The sequence below is a fragment of the Haliaeetus albicilla genome, chromosome 7 (assembly GCF_947461875.1).
Source record: "Haliaeetus albicilla chromosome 7, bHalAlb1.1, whole genome shotgun sequence".
Lineage (NCBI taxonomy): Eukaryota > Metazoa > Chordata > Aves > Accipitriformes > Accipitridae > Haliaeetus > Haliaeetus albicilla.
Window position 1 is genome coordinate 20212580 of NC_091489.1, and position 26530 is coordinate 20239109.

General features: G+C 43.8%; 1 protein-coding gene across 1 annotated transcript; it reads right to left on the reverse strand.

Moving 5' to 3' along the window:
• On the reverse strand, positions 1-26530 carry HECA (hdc homolog, cell cycle regulator). Its single transcript, XM_069787170.1, has 4 exons — positions 26184-26530; positions 10430-11470; positions 7111-7265; positions 1-4414 (listed from the first exon to the last, which is right to left on the reverse strand). Exons 1-4 carry the CDS (start codon positions 26413-26415, stop codon positions 4250-4252), a joined length of 1593 nt encoding a protein of 530 aa, XP_069643271.1. The 5' UTR covers positions 26416-26530; the 3' UTR covers positions 1-4249.

Below are 26530 nucleotides of genomic sequence, written 5' to 3' on the forward strand. Positions count from 1 at the left end.
TTAGCTGTCTGGTATTTATTACTTTTTAATACAGAGAAGTCACAACAAAATATTCTCTAACAACACACGCAAATGATATCATAACCAATTATTTTAATTTCATCAACATTCATTTGCTATGTACATATTCTTCCATCTGCAAAAGTGCAATCCAAGAATGTCTCCACAAGAAACCTTTATGGACAAGTATATTTTTCAGGGGTTTTCTCACCAGTGGCTGTCCTCAGTTACCTGGTACAGCAAAATGAAGAGTACATGGGGAAAAAAAAAAAAAGAAAAAAGAAAGAAATTGGGTTAGATGCCTCCCTTGTAGGAATATTCCCTATTTTCCCAACTAAATTAATTATGAATACACTGCTCACTACTGGAGATGTTAATGCAAATAGACTATAGGATAGTCTATAGGCTGGCTATAGAACACTGTAGTTTTAATGACTCCACAGCATTAGGCAGAACAAGAATTTCAGGCTGTTCACCTTGGTAGATGTCAAATTACACATCAGCATGTAAAAGATGTCCATTGTGTTAGTTACAGTTATCAAAATTTATTTTTAAACATCCTACTGATGGATGAATTAATTTTTACACATCCAAAATATGAAGTCTATCTAAATGCAAGCCTCTCCTATGGAAAACAGAGTTAACTACTGGAAAGAAAAGCATTTGCACATGCAACTCCTATTACTATCACAAGGAGTATCGTGCACTTAAGAAGAATAGAATGAACCTCCAAAGCCAGAGGACTGTATTCTCGTTTACAAAACATATTTCAGGCACAATTCAATCTGACCATAGGCCAGATTAAAAAGAATACATAGCATCAGAAAAATGAAAGGTAATGAAGAACAAACTCTAGCCAAACAAGCAAAGCAAGCAGCTCCCTAGCTAGGGAAATAATTTCCCTTTTGACAAATTTAAAAGCTCATGACCGAAAGCAAACCAACTGTGGTCCAGTTGAACCTCTGAAGTAGCCATCAGGTCCCGAAGAAGTTACCTCTGCCTTTCTACTTAGGCAAAGCCCAGCTGAAACTCTCATGGCCGAAGGGTGGGCCTGACTGCTTGACTGGAATCTGATGCACCTTACAGAAAATACTGCATTTTGCGGTAACCCAAGACTAGTTTTCAGTACAGCAAGAAGGAGGGAAAGCATTCTCTACAAATTAGGGACAATTTACTTTGGAGTGAAAGTTCAGAGGAATCTTTCTGTAGCTCAGCTGGTTTCCACTGAGGGTCATTTCTACAGTGCTGCAAGTGCTGCTAGCCTCCAGTTGAGAGATGTGTTTTGCAAGAAAATAGGCATTTCCTCAAGCAGTAGATAAGGCAGACGTAACAGCAGAATTAAAAGGAAAAGCTGATGGAGAACTGAATTGTTTTCTTGGGTAGATTTGTACGTAACTCTTTGTCACTGCCAAGACTTTAAATATGCTTCCCCCTTCCTGTTTTCTCAGTCTGCTGCATTCTTGGTTTTGATTTGAATATATTGTACAACCTTTCATACACTTGGGATTTTAAAGCTGGCCAAATTCCCTTTTTCCATGTCTACTCATTCTTGATTGTCACACATAGGTGTCTGGAGAGGCATCTAAGTAATTAGAATTATAAATTAAGCTACTCTAAGAAAAGCAGATGAACAAGTATTTAGAAGGACTCCAGATCCCACTTATCCCCTACCATATGCATTGTACAGTGACACCTCCCCTCACCAAGTGCATGAAAAAGTGGGTACGCAATGCCATGTAGCTCATGTGGGAATGAACACCCTAGACTGACGGCATGAATGACTGGCACTCAAGACCAAAAACCACAGTAACAGATGTATCCTTTAATTTTTCTCATTACAGGAGCTTTGTCTTTGCTGTGTGATTTCAGGCCGCTGGAACAGTCTAGTCATTGTCTACCTGGTCTGGGTCTCACGGTACTGCCAGGCAATGGAACTCCAAGCCTTGTTAGCCACCCTAACTCCATCAGGTTGCTCAACACACCATCAAAGCTGAAGGGCTCATCCTCCCTGAGGAGTTAATTCAAATTATAATTTGATTGTTCTCCATAAGGGATATCTACACTGCACAGCTAACCAGGTTTTATCTGGTAGACACCTTCTTCCAGCCCAGGTATGCCTAGGCCAGCTCCTGCTCCTATGGGCAATGGTTGCGCTGCTGGTCCCACTGCAACTGGGCTTGGTGTAACCTGGGTTTGTGGTAGCCACGGCAGGGCAGTGTTAGAAGTCTCTCAGAGTCGTTCCCATAACTCTCCTTAAAAAGGAAACAGGTTTTGCCAAAACTCACAAACAGGGAACAACTGCACAAATCCCCAGGGATGTGCTGCAGACCCAAAACGATGCCCAGGAGTGAGGACAGGAGGAGGGGAGCACCAGTGACGAAGGCTACCACAGCCTGCTAGCATCGTTCTTCAGACCAGCAGCGGATCTCCAGTGTAACTGTACGAGATGATAGACCAGATGTGAAAGCCCAGATGTGAAAACCGTTAACATGAGCTGGCTGGCTTCTATGGACATTACCGCTCAAGATAGCAGTAAGTCGTCTGTGCCAACATCAGTCCTCTGTGCAGCTTGAGTATTACTCAAAGAGTGGCTAATGCTAAAAGGAGCTAATTCTGGAGTGAAGACAGCCAGGAAATAAAACTGTGAAGTTGCCATTTTTATCCACAAAGAAACATGGATATTCAGTTCGAGTTTATGTGCACATTAATTTCTTAACTTAGCAGAAAGCATAATTCTCAGCCCAGCATATGAAACACTTTTTTGGCTTCTGACTTTTTTGTTTTCTTTCCCAGGGTGGCAGAGTATCAGGGCCATTTTCAAGATCGTGATTTCAACAGATGCACTCTTTAAAAAGATTCTAATTTGGAAAAACAAAAAAACTTCAGAAGAAACAAAAAATAATCCCACATCATAAACAGAAACAAAACCCATACCTCTCAAGTGGACAAACACTCCATAAATACAGTATGGAGAAAAGCAAAAAAACCAAACCTCCTCTAAATCTCAATTGGTTTGAGAAACCAAGCAAAAGATTAATGACCTATTTTAAAAATTTTATTTAAGGAAGGGAGAAATGGGAACAAAGAAACAACTGCAGAGTCTACAGGTCCAAGCCCTCTGATACAAATTCACTGCCTAATGCATAGTCTATTATGTACAGCACAGAGGCATGTAGAAAGTAAATACGCTAAGTTTGCTTTATTAAAAAGTCTCAAAGTTTTTAGATCCTGGACTTAATGCAATTTTGAAAGACAAAGGTGCAGCAATTAATTGTTTTAAAAAGCGATGCCATGTTCCGTACTCAGTACCTCTCAGCTCTTACAGGTCTGACGGCCCAGATCCCACTTCACGGTCCTCCTTCCACACCAGTCACACCAGTCCGCAGTAGGCAGCAAAGCCTCAGCCACAGCAGACACATACAAACACATCCCCATTCAGCTCAGCCTGTTCCTTCCCTAAAATGTCTGTGAAGAAACACCTTTAAATAAAGCATTTTAAGATCTCCAGCTTGTTTTGGTATGAACAGATGACCCGGCTGGGCACACGACAGCCCCGGTGGAAGCAGCACTATTGCCGTACAGTCCGTCAGTGAGGGCAATGCACATCAAACACACACGGCAGGAAGACGCTATGCCAAAAAAAAAAAATTCACTTCAAGATTGCATTTTCTGGCATACATTTACATTCACTTGTCACAATACCTTAGTTTACCCCGTCTCGGAAAATCTGAAAGAAAGCCTGCGGAGGCGACTGGCAGCACGGGGCCAGCTCCTGTGCCCGTGGGAACCAATGTGAAAGGCTGAATGAATTCAACAGTAACAGGACTGTTTCTTTCCAAGGATTTCCCATTTCCACCGAGCTGGAGGGACAACAACCCTACACAATTACCCACTTTCCAACTGGACATATTTCTCCATCCTGTATGTCTCCCCACACCCTTCCTATGTATCCCGTATTACAATTATACAAAAAAATAAAGCCAAATCATTTTTAGCTGAACTTTACCCCACACTTGGGATATATTCAAAGGCCATTAAATTGGCTTGCCTCCAACCTTCACAGAGATCTTGTCAGGAGGATTCTGGTTTTAACAACAAGTATATATACATATTAATATGTACACAGACAAAGAAGCTGCTGTTTCAGTTAGAAAAGAAATTAAATTTCATCACAGAATGAATCCTATAAAAAGATATGTAATAAAGTTGAAATACCCATAAAATAGCTATTACTAAAGCAAAGCTTTCGTCAATAAGCCTCCAAAACTTTAAATGAAGAAAATGGCTTCACGAAGTGGTAGTCTAGATTTCCACAGTGAGGACACTGCTGGACGTTGCTGTATTCAGAGAAATACTGCATGCCAATCCGTACATCTATTACTGGCTTCCCACAGTGCTTACAGTTCAGCCGAGCCTGTAAAAAACAAACAAACAAACAAAAAAACCCTTTTGAAATAACCGAACTTGCCTCTGAAAAAGAGGGTGCCACACGCAGCCCCTGCCCTGCCCTCCCCAGCAGGAGAAGGGGCAAGTCAGGGAACTGGCAGTAATGGGATCTGCTGGGAAGGACACTCCTCACCCGGACTGGTAACTCACATGCACAATGTTTTTCACATGAAATACCACCACCAAATTCTGGAGAGTAGGTTACCTCCCACTCTGACTGACAGGAGGTAGAGGATTTTGAAGTTTATATATGCAAATGATTGTTTTGTGTTGCTTAATCTCTGAACCAATTCCTCAATGCCCAGCACAAGAAGTGCTGTCTCAATAAATCATTAATGAAGCCCTGAAGCAAAGAGAGAAATTTTACATTTGTGCCATGCCATTCAACCCTTTAGGTTGATGTTTGAACATGATCTGTCTATAAAATGTATCAGTATTTTCATCTTTTGACTTAACAAATGTATAACTCAATCTACTTTATCAGCATGGCATAGTATTGTATCACTTTAAGTATCTATTCAAACGTTTATAATACATATCAGGTCATACAAACTAAACATCAGTTCAAGCACACAAACTACTCTACAAAATCCAACTGAGAAAGGACCAACATTAACTGGGTGGATATGAGAAATAATTAAAGGTCAAGGGTGAGGACAGAGCTATTAATGTTCAGCAGTAACAAAAAAAAGTAAGTCTTCAGAAGAAATCTAGCTGTGAAACCCAGCCCATTTGATATAAAGAAAGCAACAGGCAGTGTGAAAGCTCAGCAGGCCATTTGAAATACTCCAGAGAAGCAGAAGGGATTTGAGACCGTAAAGGAGTTGAAGAGTAAAGGTGGCAAATGAGCAGCGAGGGCCTGAGCTGTATCATAGCTTAACCCCACAGCCCAGCGCACTAATGAAAGCTTCAGCGCTTCACTGAAAGGAACAAAAAATTATTTTTTCAATGACAATCTTGATTGAAGGAATTTTCCTGGGATGAGGAAAGGAAGAAATTATTAAAGTACTATTACTGTTGAGACAAGATTCAAAAAGAAACAAAGCATCAGCTCCACAGCCGTCTGCTCTGCTTGAAAAGCAGCAATTCTCTGAAGTACAATCTAGTAGGGCATGGATTTGTATGATTTTCTTAACCAAAGTGTTGTTTTCTCCCTTGCTACTGTCCAGTACATCAGCTATCTGTTAGTAACCTGGCAGTGGCTGCAGTTCATTATCCTACATGCACATTTCTGATGTATAATTAAATATTTTGAAATAAGGTATGAAATTATTCAAAACAGAAATTAGCAAGGCAATTCGGAGTTAAATTATATACCGTATTTCAATGTCATTCCTCTGTATGCACAGAATCATCTGTAACAATCATGGTGAAACAATAATGCATATTATCTGGCAATCACAGTCACTGCAGCTAATGATTTCATAGTCAGTTCTATTACTTACCATGTATTGTCACACTGTCCATTAATCATATAATTAAGGCTCTTGTATAATGAGACCTTAATTTTTGTCTTGTACATTCAACAGAAGCAATTCAGATTTAAATTTGCTGGCTTTTACAGAGCTAGCAAGTCAGCATCAGTGTTTTATCTTTAAAAGTCCCTATTTTTAAAAAAAAGTTACTAAATTTGGAGGCAATATCTCTGTCTTTAGTTATAATTGTTATCAATGTCATTTCATCCAGTAGCAGCAACTCCACTTGCCTTTTGAGCAACACATTTTGGTAAATACATTACATTTAAAATAAAATGGCGTTTCGCACATTGACAAAACTGTATTTTAGATTACTCTTAAGCACGCACGTGACCATGAAGTGATCACACTTTGAATCAGTGCATCTCTGCGAGGCTCCTGTTCTCACCCAGTAACAAAACCTGCGTGTCCGAAGGCAACAGCCCGCTCCTGAGCATCCCGAGCGGACCACTGAGCCATTCCCAGACAAATGCTTTCTCCATGGCTGTCTACCCCTACCTACACAGCAGAAGTGCTCTGCCCATCACATGGACAATTCTCTTGGATGCTGACAACCCTGCCTGTGTCTACTCTGGAGTGAGCCCAGGCCTTGGATCTTTCTCACCCAAGGCATAAATGAGGTGAGCATTTAATGAGAACTAAACCACTTCGGGCTGTGGTGGAGTGCATCACCAGAGTCAGTCGCAGCAAAGATTGAGGAGAGCTGGGTAATCTCCAAGCACAAAGGCTCTTAAGGCCCTTCCGTTCCCTTGGCTTTTTTGCTACAATTATCTTATGATAAAACACAATTCAAGCATCTAAGAGAAACTTGAATACGTGAAATATCTGCTAAAATTGTGCAATTGTTATTAAATACTACTGTAATTATACCTGATGCCAAAGATACTAGGACAACCCCTAGATCATCCTAAGGCATCGGATTCAATTGTGGACGCACTTAAAGGGGCTTTATTTAAAAACGTAAGTAATAACCACTGACCATGGCAATGGTCTTTGTCTAGCTATCGGCCTTTGTGCCTCCTACGTTAAGACAAAGGGACACGCACTCAGTCAGCTTTCTTGTATTGCACTCATAGGCTAGAAAAGAAGGATGAAAGAAGCGAAGGGAGAAGAGAAACACAAACCTTGGCTTTACTTATCATCAGTTGGAATTTCACCTTACGAGTCTTTATATACGTATGGTACTAACCTGACAACAGGGAGATGCTGCCAGAATATCGTAGGTATACATAGTTCCCAGCTGATGCCAGCTTCCATCCCATCGGGACTTGCACTTAATGCAGATAATTTTGTGAACCCCTTCTAAGCAGTCTACACAAACAGCATAGAGGTGCATAAGCCTTCCTGTGGACAGGAAAGACACTTCTTAAGCAGACTATAACAGAAAATTAAAACAGACATTTCCTGCAATGTGTTATCTGCCCTTTAGTGATAGAAATCACGCCTTATTAAAATCTTTTTTTTTCTTCTTAAAAAAAGCGTGAATGATAAAGTAAAAAGTGTTTCTCTATGAGAAATACATAGGGCTTGACTGAAGCTATCTTCTATGGATGCAAAACTCAGGAATTAGTCATCACCCTGCCCACCCTCTCTTCCTCCATTTGCTGGTAGACCTTAGTAAAATATTGTATAAAAGGAGTTGCTTAAGCTCCATGAACAGATGCCAGATGAAGCTATATGATCAGCTGCAGTGTTTCCAAAACTAGAATTGTGCCCTAGCTTCCTCCCCACCTGACAGAAAAAGCGGAGAAGTGCTGAACCTTATTCGCAAGCTGGGTACAGATTCATTTAAAAACTTGCCAAAATCTTCCAGCAAAGAGGGAGCTGAGGACCTCATATTCCTCATGGAAAAAAGCAACAGCCAGAAGAGCAATTTTCTTTCATGTACTTTTTCCTGAATGTTCATTAACTGTAAGTATATTTTAAACCATTATATGTTACACATACACAGACTTTAACATGCCGTTCAGAACTATGAATTTATCCAGCTCTATCGTGACCTTAGGCTCTTTGTGCACAGCGACTTTCAAAACCCCAGTTACATTGACTTCCATAAAAACCAAGCAGCTCAGACTTGAAAATGAAATATTTTCTCTACATAAATGTGACTAAACTCACCAATGCAAAATCCGAGATGCAAATTTCACACAATACAAAAAGCCCTACACAAATTACAAAGATCTGGGCATCTAGATTATGCCCGATTTGTAGTGATTGAATCAATTTGTAGTTTAATAGCTGGCCATTAGAAGTGGGCTGACACAGAGTACTAATTCTGTAATATACCATATTTTGCACTGCTATGTAAGACAAAGCTAAGAAGTAGTGCAGCTGTGGATCAGCTACAAAACAGGACTGCATATAGTATGTGTTTATTTTGGATTGCAACTTGTGCTTTTTAGCATCAAAGTACTGAATACATCATAACCTGTAATTCAATGAACATACACATCTTGTGTGTCTTCTAGATAAAAGGGAATAAAATATTAACAATTTATGATTAGTCCATACTAGACACTTTCAAAATTAATGGTTTGGTTTTTAACTTGTTTTGGGTTTTAAGCCAACTATTTTAGAAAAATGGGAAGAAAAACCAGACTCTTCTTAAAATATATATAAAAAATAAACTTGCTAGTATGAGCTGGTAAAAAATTGAGTTAAAAATTGAGTTACTCCACATTGGCATGTTCAGCTCTAGAAACTAATGTGATGTAATAAGACTAAAGTGCAAATATAATAAACTCTGTTCCTAAAGTGAACACTCAAGATTGGAGACATTCAAATAATTCCACACACAGAAGTTTTGTGTTGTGCAGGAAGATAAAATAATTTTCCCCATCTGAAGTTCTGCACTGTTCCTGCACATTAAAATACTGCATTACCCCACCCCTTAATTTTCAGGATCTTTGTTATCTAGGAAATGAGGCACCCAGTATCTTAAACATGCCTGAAATAAAGGAAGTTATTTTCTGTACTGAAGAGAAAATAACACCCTGGAACAGCACCTTGCAAGCTTAATTTCACTGCAAAGAGTACTTCTGACAATAAACCGTTTTACCCAGGACAAGGAGGTAAAAATTTTAACAATTAATTATTCACAGCATCTTGTCTGAGCAAGTTTTTCAGATGTATCATCCAATGGGTAAGCAGCAATTAACTAAAAAAAAAAGTAATTTCGCAGAGTTTCATTCTTAGTGGCAAACGTTAACAAGTGATGAGTTTCACTATTACTAAACCAGCTATTAGTACTGATAAAATCAGAAGCACATCGTGCATGTCTCCCCACCAAAGCAAATAAGCATTGTTATCTCACATACGTATATTCCGTTTATCCTGGAGCTTTTTTAGATTGTGTATTTGCCTATCACTTTTTCTCCTTAAAATACATTAGGCAAGACAGAAACAATAATGTTAGCATGAATACAGTTTAGTGACTTAGTGCACAGTGATTTAAGGAAAGAAAAAAAAAATACAAAGTCTGTTGATCAAAGGAATGTTACATAACACGTATTATGACCATGCATGGGATATAAAAAATTTTACTGAGGGAAACTTAAATGTTAAAATACCTCTCGTTAATGTCTTCCCAACACACTTTTCAACATGTAATTCTATGTTTTTGAACACCAAACTAGAATACTTTCTCTGACTTATTTTAGCCATGCTGACTGCCAGCAGGCTGCAGGACAGGTGTGTTTTGCTGCGTACCACCCCGATCACTTAGTTTGGGGCACAGCTTTCAGGAAGAGCTGAAGCTCATCCTAGCCCACATCCATTTGTTTCTCTAGGAGGAGAAAAGTAATACGTGCCTTGGTCTCAACTCATCTCGGAGCTGGGACACGATCAGGATGCAGTCCAAACAGGCCGGAGTTTGGAAATAAGTCTAAGACCCTCACTACACCATTGCCGCTTCAACCCACCATATCAAAAGCTTACTTTTACTATGTCCAACCTTTCCAGGCCAGTGTTAACACAGGCCAGACTACAGTCCTTTCCATATAAAAAAAAATTAAAAAAAAAAAAATAGTTTGCTATAAAACAAAATGATATTCTCTAGTCTGAAAGCAGATGAGAGGCATTTCATCTCACCGGTGGTACAAATATAACTTTCACCCATGCTGCAGCACAGCATGCTTAAATTAAAAAGGTTGTTTAAAAGGTTGATGTATATCTTGCCGTAAAGCTCACAATAGATAAATCAGCACGCACACGCTGCAGAACAGATTGGCTGGAAAGCCTTCCCGTGGTCTACCTAGAAACCAGATGAGAAACCTCTTAGCTGTAAACCCAAGCACAAGGCACGGATCTTTCTACACAGCATTTGCTTTTTGTAATTCCTTCTAAGCGTTTCGATCTGATCCACGTGATTAATTTGGACGTGACTTCAAGCCTTACAGAACTGCTTAAAAACGCAGAATCGGGATGAAAATCTGTAATGGGGGGGACAGGGCACAGGAGGCTGTTCCGTTATTTAATGAAACCTAGCATGACTGACAGACAACCTGTACCTTGAAGGTGACAGGGAACATCATATTCAATCTCATCGTGTCTCGATGGGCTAAGGAACAGGGTCCCGTCCACCAGCGGAAACTGTTCAAACACTGGCAGCGCCCTGTGGCATAGCGCACAGTTTACAACGTTCCTGTGGCTGGCACTAAGAGCAGCAAGGATGAACTTCCGAAGGTCCTCCCCTTGGCCCACCTGGGCATCGTCTTCCATCCGCACGTGGAAAGTATTCAATTTATGCCTGGGGATGTGAGTAAGCAGCTCAGACAGATCGAGCCTTCTCAGAAACTGCACGGGGGCATCGAAGTGTCCTGATCTGTGGGCCTGCAAGCCAGCCGCCCCGTAATCAAAATGCGTGTTCCTGAACATGCCCCCACCAGCCATGTTCTTCTTATGGGGCTCCAGGTGAATGGCGTTCTTCAGGAACTCCCCTAAGTATCGGGAGGAACGAGGGCCGCTGAAATGCGTGGGGGCCAGAATAGAGTAGCCGGTGGGTGGGGACTGGCCGGGGGAGACACAAGGCGAACGAACGGTGTAGCTGCCACCCATGACGCCCTTCTCCTGGGAGTTCTGCCTGTCCATCGAGTGCCTCCGCTGGAGGTCGTTACTCAAGCCTTTCTGTGGCTTGTTGGCTGGCCTGCCCTTCTTGGCCTCCTCTGCCGACTCTGCCATCGACCTTCCCGTGCTCTTCTCCAACACTGATTTTTTCTTCTTATCATCCTGCATCCGCTTCACCTGGTACCAGTCAGTGTCCTTCTTTAAATGACCCTGCCCACACCGGCAGGAGCAAAAGCGAAAAGCCAGGTCATATCCCTTCTTTGTCCACATGTTTTGGCGACACTGCTTTTCATTCCAGCTCCTGGCTCTGCCAATGCAATTGAACTGGACAAGAATGCTGCTTTCCCACTCGTAGAAGCACTGAAGGTGCATCCAAGTGCTGTACGGACAATGCTCGTTGTTGCATATAACCTTCTGGTAGTCATCCTTCTCCAGGTCCACCGGCCTTCCAAAGCTACAGATCAGTGGAGTAGCACAAGGGGCTTCTATGGAAGATAAAACAGATACGTTAATGACTTAATGGCCCGCCTATTGCAATACTCCTTTAAACACCATGCCAAATATGCACGCGAGCTCTCACTCGTGATCCGTATTATCGAAGGGCCCACAAGCACTAGCTCTGGGCCAGGGCAAAAAGCAGTTTTTGCCAAATAAAGTTAAGCAAATGAAAGGACATACAGAAATGACGAAATAAAGAAAGAAAATGACTTTACAGTTTGTTTAACATTCAAAGCATCTCAGAAGCATTAGCCCTCCTCAAGCGTTTGCGGATACCGTTGCAAGGCCTTAAGAAGTAAGGAGAAAGCTTTGTGGATGTTTCTGCAGGGTTGCTCTGAAGCCTGAGAGGCAACATGGGGAGAACATACAGAAGTGTTTGTTTGAAAAACAAGTAGGCAATACAGCCTGGCTTTGCAATCACAGGGAGAGGTAGGAATTGATCTTTTCTTTGGGACTGAGCAAGAGACAACAGCTAGGGAGAGGAGGAGGAAGCAGAGGACTTTGAAAAGCAAGACAAACAGCTTATGTTCCTAGTACAAAAAAGAGGGCCTTCATTACATTGCTCAGGCAAATATAGACTACACTACTATCACTGACCTCCTGGATAGCTAAATTTCACAAACCAAATAGTTCTGCAACACAGACAGGTTAAAAAAAAACAAATGCCACGTGGTCTTTTATCAGCAAAGTAGCAGCCTTTGCTATATCCTTGAGCAAAGAACAGTTTATTTCAACTCCCTCACTGCAACAGTATCAGCTTCTACACAAAAATGCTCTACAAAAAATGTTCTGCATTTATGGACCAATGACATTTTCCCCTCCCTCACCGAAGTACCACGGACTACATATGACTCCCATTTCTGGCTGCTCAGACGCAGCTGGGAGGCACAGAAAGGACAGGAAATTTTCAGCTGGAGTTTCTATTAGATCTTAAGAGTTTCTAATTATGAAGTTTTTAGATGCTTACTCAAGTATTACAAATATTTCTCCTCTGTATTTCTGACTTCCTACTTCCTCCACTTCACCAAAAAATACTGCTCCAACAGGGCTGGCAGGCTGCCTTTTAACCTCTGTATTGCTGCATTAGCATACTAGCAGGCTTCTTCAGGGTCTTCCATGGTCAAGCGCTGTCTCACCCCGTGTGAAACACAGCAAAGGCTCCTTGTAGTTCCCCAGTCTCAGCCAGAGCTCCAGGACTTGCAAAAGAGGTACACCGAGCCTTGTGGAGACAGGCTGTCGTGACCCAGGGTTTCTTTTCCCTAGGACTTCAAATTTCCAGCTGATAAGAAGGGAAAAAAACCACTACTCGGTTGCATTGCTTTTAATCCCATTCTTGTCACTGCCAGCACAAATAATACAGCATAATTTGCAGCAGGATGTTAGGTTTTACACTGCTACATTTACTTTTACTCAGACTCTCAGTAATAGACACGCAACCCATCATCACCTGTCCTACAGCAGCAATACACAAACCAGATGCTTTACAACAACAGATCTTTGCCAGACTAGTGGTTTTGCCCCTTCCCGACAAGTTTTTGTTAAAAGGCTATAAACAAACAAACACAAAATCTTCAAGGTTACCTTCAGTAAATTCAAAATTACAGTAGCTCTTAAGACTTATTTGCCCAGAAGAGACGGGCACGAAGAGACGGGCACAAAGAGCATGAGAAAATTTTCCCGAGCTGTTCCCTGGAAGATGCCACATCCTCCGCCTCATTTCTCTGCCTCCGTTTCTAATGCCAGAAGTGGCACAGTTGCAAAGAGAATTTCCTGCAATACCTGTCCTTCAGGGATTGGCCTGCAAACTGCAAGCAAAGCACATTCCCAAAAACATTCTCTTAAAGCAAAAAAAGCCTATTGCATTTCAAAATATGGACTTGTTCAGTCATTAAAAACAAATTACCGAATTAGAGAGAACAGAGATAAAACAGGCTTTCCCTTAGGGACTCTTTGGAAGTTCCTTCTACACATCTGACACCTATATTCTTACTAGTTGTCTCAGGTCTCTGAAAAGCCCACTAAGAACATGCAGGTTTGGAGATGTCTTTGAGAAGCATGAATTTTATTGCCTACCAATGACTAATTTTTCTCCATGTTTTTTACTGTGTATTGTTGAGTATAATGTCACTGGCAAAGAGCAAAAGTGAATGATAACTTATCTGGTCTGCAACAAAATCTGTCAGTTTACCAGTTCAGGGAGGCCTCCCACCCATTCTCCCAGACTGCAAGTCACACTATGCCACACCAAGCATCTCTGCAAAGTTTTTCTTCGTTGTCAGTCATTCTTTCATCATATTTAGAGCCTGAAAGTATAGTTTGTGATTACAGGATCCTTATGCAATTTATCTCAGAGAAGCCAGTTAAACTGAAACCATTAAAGGCAAGTCATCAGAAGTCAGATGTGCAGCAAGATACCGGAGGTCCCAACACAAACAGTTCTCACTTATGCATTTCCTGTATTCATCTATTTTGGTACATATTCCTTTCCACCACTGCCAGGAGGCAGGAAGAACATGCCAAAAATCCACTTATGCTCTCCCTGTGTTTCGGAGTGTAAATGTTCGAACAGTCCCAGGTATAATTAGAGCTGACAGCCAAGAAAGTTACTATACAGACAAGTTTAGAGATCTCCACTTTACAATAAAGACTTTACACTTCTTCATCCATACTGGCATAGTTAACTGACTAAAAAAGAAAAGTGTTTCCTTGATTAGCCTTTGAACATGTTTTTGCGTTTGGATGCAAAATCATATGATCTCTAGCTGCCTGAGAAGTTTACAGCCTCTTCATTATGTGGACAAAAAAATGAAATTAATAAAATAAGTGGCTGAAATACATCAAAAAACACCATAGCCTGTGTATTCCACAGAACATGTCCACAATTATTTGATTATGAACACGCGCTAGGTGTCTAGAGGCTATTGTAAAGGTGATTTTCAACAGATTTTTTTCGCCCTTTCCCTGGTTGGTCAGTGGAAGGACTGTGGAATGGGATATTCCCCAGCTTCTCCTTAAGAACTTATGGATGCCAGATCACCTGAGGAACCTCCCACACAGCATACCTACGAGCAAGAAAAAGCTTCAAGTTTTGGACAGCAACATCTTTTTCAACATTTAAGTCAACTGGATGACTACAAAGTTTTCAGACGTTCCCCCATCTGATCTTCTGTCTACTCAGTGTGAATTGGCTGGTCACACAATCACCATAGCAAAAGCAGGTCTAGAGCAGCTGGAAGAAAGCAATGGGGTGAACAAGAGCCTTCCCCCATGCAAAAGACTCCACCAAATTGTTAAATGGTGGCACTGAGATCACTTTGGAAAACATCATTGCTAAAAGGAGAAGCTGGTCCCTGCTCACATCTTCTGGAGACTCACCTGACATTTCACTACTCTCACTGCAGTAGCACAGGAATCACTCTAGAAAACCAACAGGTCTCTCTGCCACGTTGCCATGCTCCACAGCAAGGTTCATGCCATGCTAGTCAAAGCAGCTGCTTTCACCGATACAGGTTTGTTATTACAAAGTCCGCTGATTCAGAGATGGCCTTAATAAAACCGCAACAGTATTTCCACAACAGAAACTGAAGAGCCCAGCGCGGCTAATGAAAGCTGTCTCAGTAGAAAGTTCTACCACTTCTGTACTATGCCCGTATTTAAGAAAGCAGAAAACTCCACTACCTGAAAAGCGTATAGAAACCTCAAGCCAACATTTGGTTCTGTCTAATATTTCAAATTCCAGCAGTCCATCTGTATAAAATAGACAGTGCAGGACTGAACATCCCTTGCAGACTTCTCTCCATTCATGTCCCCTGCCAAAAATAATCATGCCACATGTTCCTACATAAAGGATAAATGAGAAACAGAAAACAAACCAATTTTTTGTGCAACTTTCCCAGGTCACAGCAACAGATTTGCCTTAGGAGCGAAACAGACAGCATTCAGATCACTTAGTATGGGTGCCACATTAGCAAATGTGAAGAGCTCTTCCCATCAATTCACACCCTTGAAAGTGCTCTGGGTTATTTAATCATCATTTTATAAATGAGACAAAGCACTTATTACAGAATTACAAAACTTTAAAAATTCTTGTTATCAAGCCCTTCCATTTCCCGTTAATGAGAAATGCATTTTGAGATTATTCTTCAAAAAGTCAGAGCTAGAATCATTGTCTTAATGTTTTACGATAACAGTACAACAATTACTGTCAAGAGAGACAATAAAGGGGAGTAAATAGAAATTCACATGGCTAAACTACCCATCCACACCTGCAGCCTCAAGCTGGTTTGTCACCTAGATATAATTTGCTTCCAAGTAGCTAATAGTTCAGCAGATTTCTGGTTTCCAAAGTTATGAAATTGAACTTCAGGAAAAATGGAAGATTACCAGGTATCAGAGCACCATCCATTCTCCCAGTAGACCCTTCTGAAAGAATGCCTAAATGACCAGAAAAGTACCTCTCAGTTTCAAGATGGTTTTCACAGCCTAAGAGAACAAAACAAGACAGCGTGCAGTTTTGTGTAGCAGAACGGCTTCGACGTTTAGACACAAGTGCACAGCTGTAACAGACAGGCTGTCAAGTTGCAACTGCAATTGCACACTGCTTCTTTCAAGAAGTTACATTTCCACATAAAAAAAAAACTGTTTTCTCATATTCCACTGTAGTGATTTTGATCAGTAATTCTGAAAATAGTTGCAAGGGGCAAGCACATAAATGTCCTCTAAAACAGAAATAACATACATTATTCCAAACATATGTACATTTGAGCAAAGTTAGCTCATTGTTTAAACAAGGTTATGTTTTATGTTTGACAGAACTACCATAAAATTAACTTTTCATTCAAAAATGAGAACATGACAGAAGACTGCAAGGAAGCTGGTTTAGGTGTTTGGCTTCTTCTCAGTTTTTCTCAGTTCAGGTTTATAAACATCAATAAAAGCCAGGAATAGAAACAGACAGTTGAGATAGATCTCCTTCAACAAAAGGTAGAAACTGGTTAATGTGGGAGTTTTAGTAAAAAAGAAAGAGGATATATGAAGACCACCCTTCCCATTTTATGACCCAAACGAAAGCAGCAGAACAATGGCTGCCTGAAGAACTTCTCTCTGGTGAAGTAAATGGAGGAGAATGTTGTTTACTTCTGTTTACACACCAATAATAAAAAAAGATGCACCCAGCAAGCCAAATGCAATGACTCCACAGCTTCAGTTTCATGACTCCTCTCATTTGTTCCAAGTCTTCAATGCAGACGCCTAAAGCAAAATTCGCTCTTCCCCCGCCACGTTCCCACATTATCCATTGTGTTAAGCACCAGAGTTTTTCAGTCAGTGGACAGAAACAGATAATTATTTCCTGTACTCATCAGCGTAGGTTTTAGCTCACTGCACAGACTTGCGATTGCTGGTAAAGCTCAAGGGAGGTGTTAAACATGTGAGGCTGGGGGCAGAGGAGAAAGAAGCGCAGTGGCTGTTGGAAGAGGCAGCTCTACTGTTATCTTAAAACAACTGTCAGGCAACAGTAGGTTGTTACGGAACTGGAAAAAGAAATTATCAAAAAAAAAAAAGGTAAGGTCCTGGCACTGGATCGGCTGTGAGACACTGACTATGCCTTGCTTTTGGTCTACCGTTACTCTAGCATGACATCATCTATGCCAAGGACACTTTACTTGCCAGCACATCACCTAGGCCAGAAGAGTACCTGTGGGACACATACTTTGCAAATCAAGCACTTTAACCTCTACCACCGCTTTCCCATGAACAGTGCTCTCTTCACAACCCTACACAGCTAGGAATTGTTCACTCCGCCAGCGTGAACCAGAGCTGAGTCATTTCTGTGGAAGGCTACTCCTTACCAGCCATCTGCATGAATCTTCTCAATTTCCTCTGCCATCAGCTTAGCTTTATTTTAATTGAAGTCATACAATATTATTGTGCTAATACTGTAATGCAGCTGTAGAAAATAAACCACCAAAACAACAACAAAACAGACTGAACAGAAAACTTGTATTACTTGCCCAATGTGTTTGCTTTGGTGAACTGTGGAATACAATCTAATATGCAAAAGATTACCAAGATGTGACAAAATGGTATTCCCATATGCATAACTGGTTAAACAGTACAAATAATACAGCGATACAGAAATGATCATCCATCTTCCTAAGAGCCTGAATGCAGCAGGAAGAATGCAATGGGAAAAATGTTTTACAAGTGGATCCAAAAGGCAGGCTCGGATCTTCAGTGCAGCAACAACAAATAACAGCCGATGAACAGTGAGAGAAGTCTTTCAAAACAGCTCGGCTCATGGCTTACATTGATAACACTCACTGATGATGACCAATGTCTCTCCAAAACTACTTCAGCAATCTTTGCAGACTGATCAAGATGAAAGTCCCCAGTCATTCTGCAGGAGGGAGGGGAAAAAACAAGACAGCAGTACCTGGTAAGCCGCCTAAAACACAGCCTTTCTTCTGTGTCACGAGACTCCCTCTTACGTTTTTAGAAAGAGAAGCCAATGTCAGTCGTCCATCTTCAGTGAGCAACTGAGCTCAGGCTGGCATGACAGCCAGCACAGACCCACCTGAACCACCCTCTGAGAGCCACTGACTCCAGACAACCACTCATCGCCACGAGAGTCTGGCTGACAGCTTTCCACATGTAAGCGCCTACATATTGACAGTTACATGCCAATCTGGAGCTCAGTCCAACCCCCACGGGCCAAGTAGCTGCAGCCAATATTTATGCTCAGAAGGGACTTAAAGAGAACAAAGCCATAAGCAGCCTGGCTCTCCTTGGCACGCTTACCCTATGAGCAAGATGTCACTAGTTTTATCAGGTGAGGAGTCACCTTCCCCTAGAAAAGATTTCAGGTAATTTGGAGCTGCTAAACCCTAGTTCACCTGGGAATTCAGATAATGGGACTCCTGGGGGGCTCAGTAGGTGCTGGAATCATTTCCATGCACTTCACTTAGGCTGACTTCACGCTTGGCCTCCAAGGGAGCCTCTTCACCAAAAAAAAAAATCAAAACCGAAAAAGGCCTAGCAACTACATGGCAGTGGGAAGATGCCACGGAAATCATAAAGGTTTAACTCATACCTGCCACATTAACACCTTCTAACTCACAGCACAGTCAGAGCTAGTGCCTGTTTATGAACTCAGCAATTAGCACGTGATACAAAGTCAGTTATCTGTGGCTCTTATTCAACCACCCACTCCCAGCTCAGCCATCACCTCACCAAAGTAAGTCAGAAAGTCAAGAGCAAAACTGTACCAGCTAAGGAGGACAAGCACTTACACGTGCACAATAGTTCTGCAGTTTGCTTACACAGCCATCTGTGCTCCAAGCTGGACCAACTGCCTACACCGCTGAAACCCATCATGAGAATTCACACGGTCTTGTAGAAGTCACCATAATCTGTACAGTTATCACGTAGCCAACTTAGCCAACTTCTTCCCATTTAATACCTGTCGTCCAAACACAGCGAACAATTCAATCACCAGCTCTGGCTTTTGCTTAGGATGTACGGACCCTCTCTGCACAGGAGAAATCTTGCCCTGGCTTGTGCTGTAATACCCTCGGTTCAACTGAAAATATCACGAGTTCACCATACCAAAGAGAAAAGGCCTCAGCCTCTACCTCTATCAGCACCAGGACAACTAATGCCAACGCACTCCTGGTACTCCCACGTGAATTCCGAGTGGACTTAACCAGGTCAGGCGACAGTTGGTCCTCCGTGCCACAAGCAGTCCTGCCCGGGCCAGGAAAACTCCTCACACTCCTCGGCGTAGGGTGGATTTTTCTGGTGACCTCTGTCATGGTGAATGCAGAGATTAGTGACTATCTCAGGACTGGTGGGCATTGCCGTGTTTTGACCATTGGCTGTTGCCTTGTCCGCACATGAATCATCCTCACAGAAAAGCATTTCCACCATTAAATTCTCTCCCTGTAGCCTACCAATAGCTTTTAATACCTCGAAATATTACAGAAAACTAACGCTGGTGCCTCGAGAAACAGACATCCTAATAACTAAAGCAGACTCTAATGCACCTGCCCCAGAAGTTTTCAGTGGCGAATTCCAACTCATGCTGGGAATAAAGAGATAAACTGTGGCCAGCAGTAGATGCCCTAATACCAAGCACAGATGTAAACACCGCAGGCTGGACTTGCCCAGATTCAGAGCCAGCTAGCCAAGAGACCCAGTCCAAAAACACAAGAAGGGAAGAGAAAAAGGAGAAAAGGTTGAATCGAGTGGTATCAGCACCTCTTTTAGTTTAAAGTCTAGGGATGTTTGTGCCATTGGTCTATCCTTCTCAAGTTTCAATATGACAGACAGCATTTCTATTTCCCACGCTAAAGGCTAAAGAAGCCAGGAGGAACTCAGTGGGAAACGGGAGATGCAGTCACCCTCGCTGCAGTACCCAACATCTCTGCAAGATAGCAGCCCCTGAGTGCGGAGCTGTCGGTTCCAATAGACATCTCCCTCACGGTGCTGTGCTGGCTCCCAGCCCTGCCTGTGTGCCATCTTTGGCATCTGTACAGCACACCTCGACTGTACAGGGCTCCCAAAATGGGTATCGGTAGCACCGAAGTGGGGACGGGGAGTGCCAGGCACACTCCACAGCCAGGCTCTGATCAAAGCTACCTCCTCTCCCAGCAGGCATTCAAGACAGGAACGGCAGCAGTATCCCTCCCAAGCCTTGGAAGGAGGACTGATAGACTCTGCCATTGCAGGAGAGACAGAGAGAAAGAGATAAAGGCTAAAGTAAATGCTCTCAAGATAAATGTCACTGAAGTCTACGGGGAAATGCCAGTGCTCCACTCAAAATCCCGCAAGCCTTCAAAACGGAATTACCCACTCCAGTGACTAGATTACTGCTTCAAGAGGCCTCTGAAATCATTTGAATTTCTACCCAAACTGTTTAAAGAAAGCCCATGCCCGACTAATGCTGTTGTAATTTAAGCACTTTGAAGATTAGCTGGAGTATTTTGCCCTGAGCTGGATGCAAGGTTTACCTCTATTTTTTTTCCCTCCCATATGCTGCAGGAAGAAAAGCAGAGAAGGACGGACATCTGCCAGTCATCACAGTACTTTAATATCAAAGGATGTCTCAATATGCAAGGCTGTAAGGGAGGCTGAAGAAAACTTACAAATGTCTCCAAGGACTAGAAATCATTTTGTCACTACTTGTTAGATCACTAGGAGGAAGATAGGGGATGAGTACAAACAGAGTAAAGCAATCAGTTCAAAAACTGTATTTCCTCACATGAAACCTAACAAACATCAAGCCTAACCCTTACTCATGCAAGCACTACACTTGAGCAAATGACTAATCACATGAATACAGAATGCCGTCAGGGCACTGATAACCATTTTGATAGCAAATAACTGTTAAAAAAAATTAAATGGGTGTGTACTTGCTTGCATGAAAGGACTGTATTTATTTTATTCAGTAATACCTTAGACATGATTCCATTTGCAAAGATTTGCAGAACATGAATTGCATTTGCTACAAAAGCATGTAATTGCCTAGTTTTAAAAATCCTAAAACTAACATGAAGTCCTTTCGAACCTGATTTGCTTTGATAGAGACAGTCAAATTTGCATTCGTTTCTGCAGTTAGAACTCCTCAATGGAATTCTGAAACAAAATGGTTTTCCTTTAGAAAATTAATGGGTATTAAATTTTGTAGTCACTGCAATAGAATAGAAACTTAATTTTCCAGGTGGTCTCACTGATATCAATGGGACTCCCTCAAGCTAAGTAGTAAGAAGGTGCCAATACTGAATGTCACTAGAGTGCCAAACTGGAACTGGATGTTACATGCAGCAGGGAACATTTGACAGCAAGTATTAATCCATGCTTAAATACTACAGCAATTCATGCTCTAAAAATACATTTTTAAATTAAATATCGCACTGACAAATTTTCTGGCCCTCTTTAACTATCCCACCTCCAGGACATAATTTTTTTTTTATTTTTTTTTTTAAATCTTAATTGTTGGCCAGTCACAGCTTTCAATACATTAGTCACTGTTGCACTGACTGATTTTCTTCTTCACACACTTGTCCTACATTAGGATTTTTATTTGAAAGTAAATCAGTCTTACAAATTTGTGAAACCCAGGTGAAGCGTGTGCAAAAGCCCGGCTGGGCGTTTTAAACCCCGGTAACTACAGAGAAGTTCGGAGCCCAGCCAGCGCAGCGGGCACTGCTCACACAACCCCTCGGGCTGCTGTGGCAGGACCCCCACCCCTGGGAAACCAGACTCCAAGGGAGACCTACAGCAACCACCTCCACCAGCTCCCCCACAGCCTTTTTTCCCCTGAAGGACACCCATGCTCAGGGATCCTGTATAAATCTGACCTCTGGCAACTCCACCTGACAACCCACCGACTCACCAGCTCTGCCACTTTCGCAGTCCAAGGGCTCACCCATGCCGGAGAGGAAGAAGCATTGTCTTAAAGCAGGTGGCCAGTACACCGTAAGACAGTGATTTAGAGTCAGCTATGCCATGTTTTTTTAGTTTAATTTAGCTGCCTATAATGAACCCCATGTTAAAGGGGGAAAGCAGAGATAAGAAGAGCCAGCTTCTCCTTTTCTCTCATCTTCTCCTAGCACCAACGCTAGAGAGACTCGAGTGACAGGGACAAGGGGATGAAGCAGCAAGATGCTAAGACAGCAACATTCAAGAGGAGGAAGAGGACTTGGGTCTACTGGACAATGAGTCCAAGAATGGCAACAAGGCAAAGAAAATGGATGGAAGAAAGAATTTTAGGGTCAGAAACAACTATATGTGGAGACCAGAGCAAGAAGTTCCTAGGCTAAAGGGATAGAACAGCTGGAGCTGACGGTATAAAAGGGCCCAGGCTCAGCGAGGCAGAAATGGAGAAGGAATTTGCCACTCAGAGCCCTCAGATCTGAAGTAAACCCTGTGGATTTTCCTCTTCTGCTGCTCAGGGCAAAGTATCCACAAAATGTCTTGCCCCCTCACACTCATTTATGTCTGCAGATGAAGGTAACCAACTACTGCCATTAGGAACGCCGGTAATCCACAAGGCTGGAGTCAGTGGGGTAAGTGCACAATCCCATGGAGCTGCTGGTGTAATTTTACATGATGACAGCTCAGATTTTCCAGTTTGGTTAAGACAAGTAACCCAGAAAATTAGCTAGAAAACTAAAAATTTATTAGGAATATCATTCAACCACTCTGAAGACAGGGAATCTAAGAAATTAGGCTTTCTGTGACAACGCATTTCAGTTTCCCTGTGCACTGCAATACTGTTAAATTAGTCCGTCCCTCCCACCCCATGACCTGTGCCTCATTCAGTGCAGAAAATGGATGCACTTTGGTCAAGAAAGATTAATCTATCATACACAGAATTCCTGCTTGGTCTGATGGAGGAGATAGGAAAGGAAGGCACAGCTACAGAATGTGAATCCTCCTTGTGGGCATCATCCCAATTCCTGCTGAAAAGTTCCAGTGCAAGATGGAGAAAAGCCATCACATCTGGTCTGTGGTTATGCTCTCTACCTTCCCAATCCCCACATGGGAGTCTAGAACGCTTCGACTGCAGTTTGAGCTCTGAACATACAAAAATTAAAACACTACCAAAAAAAGCATAAACCAAGGCCTTCCCGGGGCAGGGGGAAAATCAGCCTGCATTTCTCAATCATCATGCCAAAAATTGACTGACACTTTGAGGGAAACTTGTGCTGGGATGGAAGCTAAATTTGTCAAAATGTAAAAGGGAACAACATCTTTCCACTGTAAAAGGGTGCTGCAACAGCAGTTCTGTATTACATGGCACCACCAGTCAGAGTTGCACAGAGAAGCCCAGAGGAAATTAAAAATTCCGTTTCATTATGGCACGTGGATGGAGGGCAGAAACAACACATGGACCACCTAATGAACTGTAAAGACTTAAAAAAAATAAATCTGAACCACTATCCCTTCCCTGAATGAAGAAGGGTCCTGATGAGACTGCATAATTAGACTGTCATACTGACCTCATGATGCAAAGCCCAGGTTTGCAGAGACAATCTTAATTTTGCAATTATTAAACCTGCTGCTTTCATCTCTGCATACTTCTGTCTTGTCACATTAATGAAAGAAAACGGTTTATGTTATTATGATCATCCACCGCTTTTCCAGGGTAAAGATAGAGTAGGAGAGCAATAATACTAGGCACATTCAAGTTACTCTAGAACAACAGACGGTGACAAGGCAGGAGAGAAGAGCGAGCCCGGAGACGAGGGACCCACAGGACTGGGGAGCCTGGGCAGCACGAGTTAGCATGCAGCTGCATGGTCCACAAGCAGCACAGCAAAGGGCTTCCCTGCACCCAGCACACTTAATCAGCAACCTAGATAGTCTCCCATGAAAAATCGAGAGTTGACTGTGTACAGCAGAACTCAAGTGACCTCACAACTCACTGCAGCAGGCTGCATCCTCCATAAACTGCTTAGTGATCAAGTAACCGTAAGTGCGCAGCCTCTTACAAATGTCTTGAGTCTAGTAATGGGATACTTGCCTCCAAGGCCCTGGCTATACTACATAGCTTCATTTCAGATTCACTGGTTTTGAAGACTTGGGGGAATCCATTATCATCATCTAATCTTTTCCTTGCACGTGAGAGCTGGATTCCCAGCTCTGTAGCATGACAGGAGCAGCTTCTCCTTTCATCTCCTGAATCAAAACTGTTGAAAGCTTTGGACTTATCAGTGAGAATACAATTTATGAAACTTCCAGCTCAGCCGACGTAAAATAAAGCTAGCAACCACATCTACTCCTCAGCCTTTATGATTGCCTGAAATGAAAGATACGACTAGATAAGCACAGTGATCCTATCAGGGCAAAGATCAGGTGTGCTGACCAGGCACTTACTGCAAATGCCGAAGCCAACGCTGTACCTCTGTCGTGAGGGGCAAAAAAAAGGGGAGGGGGAGGATTCGACAAAAGAGTCGAGGATGTTTCTGGCCACTGAAGTCATATGCAATCAGGGAGAGAGAGAATAAAGGAACATCTCAGGTTAGCTCTCAGACAGGCAGCCTCAACTTCCGAGGAAGCTGGCCAGCACAGAGGAAGGATACGTAAGGTACCTGGGACACACGGTCTTACAGCTGAAGAAAGCTGACAACCCGTGCAGCCAGCAAGTTGCACCACTACCAGTGTTCACTGGCATCACCTTCAGTGGCATCTGCGCAAGGAACAATACTTCATTATCCCCACGCAAAACAGCCGCACCAGAAACCCACTTCCGCTTTCACTTGTGCTTGAGCGAAAAAAATTTGGAAACACTGTTTCTCTCCACCTCAAAAGCCAAATAAAAGCCAACAGCATCATGCATAAGACGCCACCTGCAAAGCGGATGTCGCACACATTACATCACCGGACTGAAGTCATGATAAAAATGCTCTAGAAAGTCTCTAACTCCTGCTAACCTTTCTGGTTTTTCTCCCCCTTGTTCACTCACTTAGAACAAGTAGTCAAAAAAAAAAAAAAAAGGAAATTCTAAGCATTCTCCATGATTCTCTGGAATAAGTAATACTCTTATAAAAGCAGTCTGGCAAAGATCTTGCGAGCTAAAGTGATTCATAATTAATTGCTACTATTTCTAAGGAAAAGTTTCCATTAAATAATCCACGGGAATCAGACATCTTGAAAACCAAAGTAAGATTCTTGGAACTACCTTTGGCTAACAGCAGCCAGGCAAGACTGCCGCCACAAAGTATAAAACCAGTTGCAGCTACCCTCCCACTTTTTCCAAAGCATGGAGAGTAAAAAGCCGAAGTCCAACTTGGGAGGGGAAAAAAGTCAGGAGTAGGGACTCTGCGCTGCAGTTTGTAAATCTAGCGGCAGAACTAAGATGCGTGGGGTTTTTGCTTAGCAAAACGTGTAATAAAATCCTAGCCAACCTTCAGTTTTAGCCTGAAATATCATTTTGCAGCAAGACTATCCCCAAACACGGAGAGCAATGCAAGTTTCTGCAAGATAACACCTTACCAAAACTGCCCCGAACAGAAAACCAACCCACCAACCAAAGGCAGCGTAAAATGGTTGATGAAAAGTCAGTACACCACCCGGAGAAACCCAACTGCTCTGCAACGACAAATGAAACAGACCGAAAAGTAGGACTCCATTTTTAATCATGCTGAAATAAAGTCGGGATTTTTCAGCTCGGCACCGCACAAGCCGAGACGCGGCCGGAGCCGGCGGGCGCTGCACCTCCCGCCCGCCCGCCGCCGGGGATGCGCTCGCCCCCGCCCCGACCGCGCTCCCGGGCGGGCGCCCCCCGCTCCCCCCCCCCGCTCCTGCCCGCAGCTACGGCAGACGGGCGCTGCGAGGCGGGCAGGCTCCCGCCGCCCGCGCCCCTTTCAGCACCGCCGCCGCGGAGGCCCCCGCCCTCCGGCGGGTCACCGGGCGGGGACAGCCCGGCGAGCAGCCCCCCGCCCCGCCGCGCGTTTCGGGGACATCCCGCCGGCGGCGGCGGCGGCGGCGGCGGCGGCGGCCGCGCGGGGCCCCGGGCGGCGCCCGCCCCCCTCCTCCCCCGGCCCCGCCGCCGCCCCCCCCGGCACACCCCCGCAGGTCCCCTCTCGCCGGGCGCTCCCCCCCGCGCCCCGCGCCGCCCACACGCCCCCCCCCCCCCCGCCGCCGCCTGCGCCACCGCGGGCCGCCGGAGGCCGCGGGGCCCGGCCCGCCGCTCACCGCTCTTGACGTCTCCGGGCGCCGCGCCGCCCGCGGCCGCCGCGCCGCCCGCTCCGCCGCCCGCCCCGCCGCCGCCGCCCGCCGCCGCCGCTCCGGCTCCGCCGCCGGCCGCGGCGCCGCCGCCCGCCGCCGCCGCGGCTCCGCCGCCCGCCGCCGCCCCGTTCTCCTGCTCGTCGCCGCTGCTGTTGGCGCGCTTGTTCTTCTTGCCCTTGCCGCCCTTCTGGTTCGGCATCGCGGGCCCGGCCGCCGCCGCGGCGGGGCGGGCGGGCGGCGGCGGCTGCGGAAGGCGCCGCCGCCGCTACCTCCGGCTCATGGCGGGGCCGCGGCGGCCGCGCTGCGCTGCGCCG

Bases quoted from the DNA above. Each gene is read 5' to 3' on its own strand.
- HECA (XM_069787170.1), bottom strand. From the start codon at position 26,415: ATGCCGAACCAGAAGGGCGGCAAGGGCAAGAAGAACAAGCGCGCCAAC. The intron at 7,266-10,429 runs GTACAGGTTGTC...TCCTGTCCACAG, and splicing joins TGTTCCCTGTCACCTTCAAG to GAAGGCTTATGCACCTCTAT. The intron at 4,415-7,110 runs GTTAGTACCATA...TGTTTTTTACAG, and splicing joins CAGCATCTCCCTGTTGTCAG to GCTCGGCTGAACTGTAAGCA.